Source organism: Nansenia antarctica, assembly GCF_963989245.1.
Source record: "Nansenia antarctica genome assembly, chromosome: 16".
Taxonomy (NCBI): Eukaryota; Metazoa; Chordata; class Actinopteri; order Argentiniformes; family Microstomatidae; genus Nansenia; species Nansenia antarctica.
In genome coordinates this window covers 13151266-13153288 of record NC_137686.1, presented here as the reverse complement: position 1 = coordinate 13153288, position 2023 = coordinate 13151266, and the positions used below count along the sequence as shown (strand labels likewise).

Genomic DNA, 2023 nt, shown 5'->3' with positions numbered 1-2023 from the left:
TATGATGTGTCTCTTTCTGGTACCCCAATAATCTTTTTTGGCTCTCAGTCTCCGACTGCCCTAGCAGGATCCGGGTCTCATATCCTTCTCACCTTTTTCACCCCGACCTGTTTTCATGCCTGAGTACTGCTCCATGCACGGTGGGATATCTCTTTAGTACTGCTCCATGCACGGTGGGATATCTCTTTAGTACTGCTCCATGCACGGTGGGATATCTCTTTAGTACTGCTCCATGCACGGTGGGATATCTCAGCTGTCATGTCCATAATCAGCTTGGTACCAGTTGAACAAGTCTAGGTATCCTATACCCAGCGTTGCTGAAGCCTCATCAGGTCCACTATCTTGCAAGCTAGTCTGGCCCAGATATGCTGGCGCCGATGGCTATCAGGTCGACTTTAGACTCAGACTTATTTATACATGAAACACAACACATCTGACAGTTCTAGTAAGCTATTAAGCTATGTTATAACTTACAAACATACCTTAGATTCGATACACAACTACAGATGGTAACAGGCTGTGTTGTGGCCAGTTAACTCGTATATTAGCCAGTGTCACTATATTAGTTTTACATCTACATTACAACTAATCTAACAGTCTAATTTACAGCCTACATAGTTATTGCTCTACTGCCTCTTTCTGTCATTGTCTTTTTCAACTATCTTTGCTTATATAGTGTTGTTTATCACTGTTTATTATTGTTGCATTTAAAATATATATATATATATATATATTGTTGTTTGTATCTTTATGTCTTATGCACCAACCACACCAAGTCAATTTCCTGTATATGCGAATATACATGGCAATAAAAAATTATTCTGATTCTGATAGATCAGCTGCTTTGACCCACATGTCCACTATGGCGGACATCAAGAACTTCCTCTACGCCTGGTGCGGCAAGAAGAAACTGACTCCCAACTATGACATCAGAGCAGCTGGGAACAAGAACAGGCAGAAGTTTCTCTGTGAGGTGTGATTTTTTTGTTGTTGTTGTTCATTTACATTTGAACTATTTAGCAGATGCTTTTATCCAAAGTGACTTACGATTACAGATTAGTCTCCCTCGAGTAACCTAGGGCTAAGTGTCTTACTCAAGGACACGCTAGTGGTGGTGTTCCCAGGTGGAAGTTGAAGTCTTGACTCTTTCTGTTGTCTTTTGCAGTCTTTTCCAAACAACATTCCCATATTGAAGTGTGATGTATCGTTGATCTCCTCCTCCTCATCTTCATCTTCGTCCTCTTCCTCCTGGTCTTAGGTTCGTATCGAGGGGTTCAACTACACTGGGATGGGGAACTCCACCAGTAAAAAAGACGCCCAGTCCAACGCTGCCAGGGACTTCGTCAACTACCTGGTCAGAGCTGGAGAGATGAACGCTGCGGAGGTCCCAGCCCTGGGGGTCAGTGTCCACTAGATATATGATGGGACAGTATCAGACCTGGGGAGGTTCCACCATCTTCATGTCATGGTCCTGTAGCCTGGCTGGACAGTCTGTGTGTTGAGTTTTTTAGCCATTTGACATTTAGACCAAGGCAGGGGAGGCTGGTGGTGGTAGAACACTAGGGGAGGCTGGTGGTGGTAGAACACTAGGGGAGGCTGGTGGAGGTTAGAACACTAGGGGAGGCTGGTGGTGGTTAGAACACTAGGGGAGGCTGGTGGTGGTTAGAACACTAGGGGAGGCTGGTGGTGGTTAGAACACTAGGGGAGGCTGGTGGTGGTTAGAACACTAGGGGAGGCTGGTGGTGGTTAGAACACTATGGGAGGCTGGTGGTGGTTAGAACACTAGGGGAGGCTGGTGGTGGTTAGAACACTAGGGGAGGCTGGTGGTGGTTAGAACACTAGGGGAGGCTGGTGGTGGTTAGAACACTAGGGGAGGCTGGTGGTGGTTAGAACACTAGGGGAGGCTGGTGGTGGTTAGAACACTAGGGGAGGCTGGTGGTGGTTAGAACACTAGGGGAGGCTGGTGGTGGTTAGAACACTAGGGGAGGCTGGTGGAGGTAGAACACTAGGGGAGGCTGGGGGA

The 2023-nt window shown here is 46.8% G+C and overlaps 1 protein-coding gene across 1 annotated transcript in view; it reads left to right on the top strand.

Moving 5' to 3' along the window:
- Nucleotides 1–847: 847 nt before the first annotated feature.
- LOC308171969 (ATP-dependent RNA helicase A protein-like) overlaps nt 848–2023 on the top strand; it is a gene marked incomplete at its 3' end in the record, with an annotated part of 40313 nt that continues 39137 nt past the window's right edge. Inside the window, exons 1-2 of the mRNA XM_080546880.1 lie at nt 848–973; nt 1259–1399. Of these exons, the coding sequence (XP_080403006.1) occupies nt 854–973; nt 1259–1399 (261 nt within the window). The 5' untranslated portion in view covers nt 848–853. The remainder of the gene's footprint in view (nt 974–1258; nt 1400–2023) is intronic.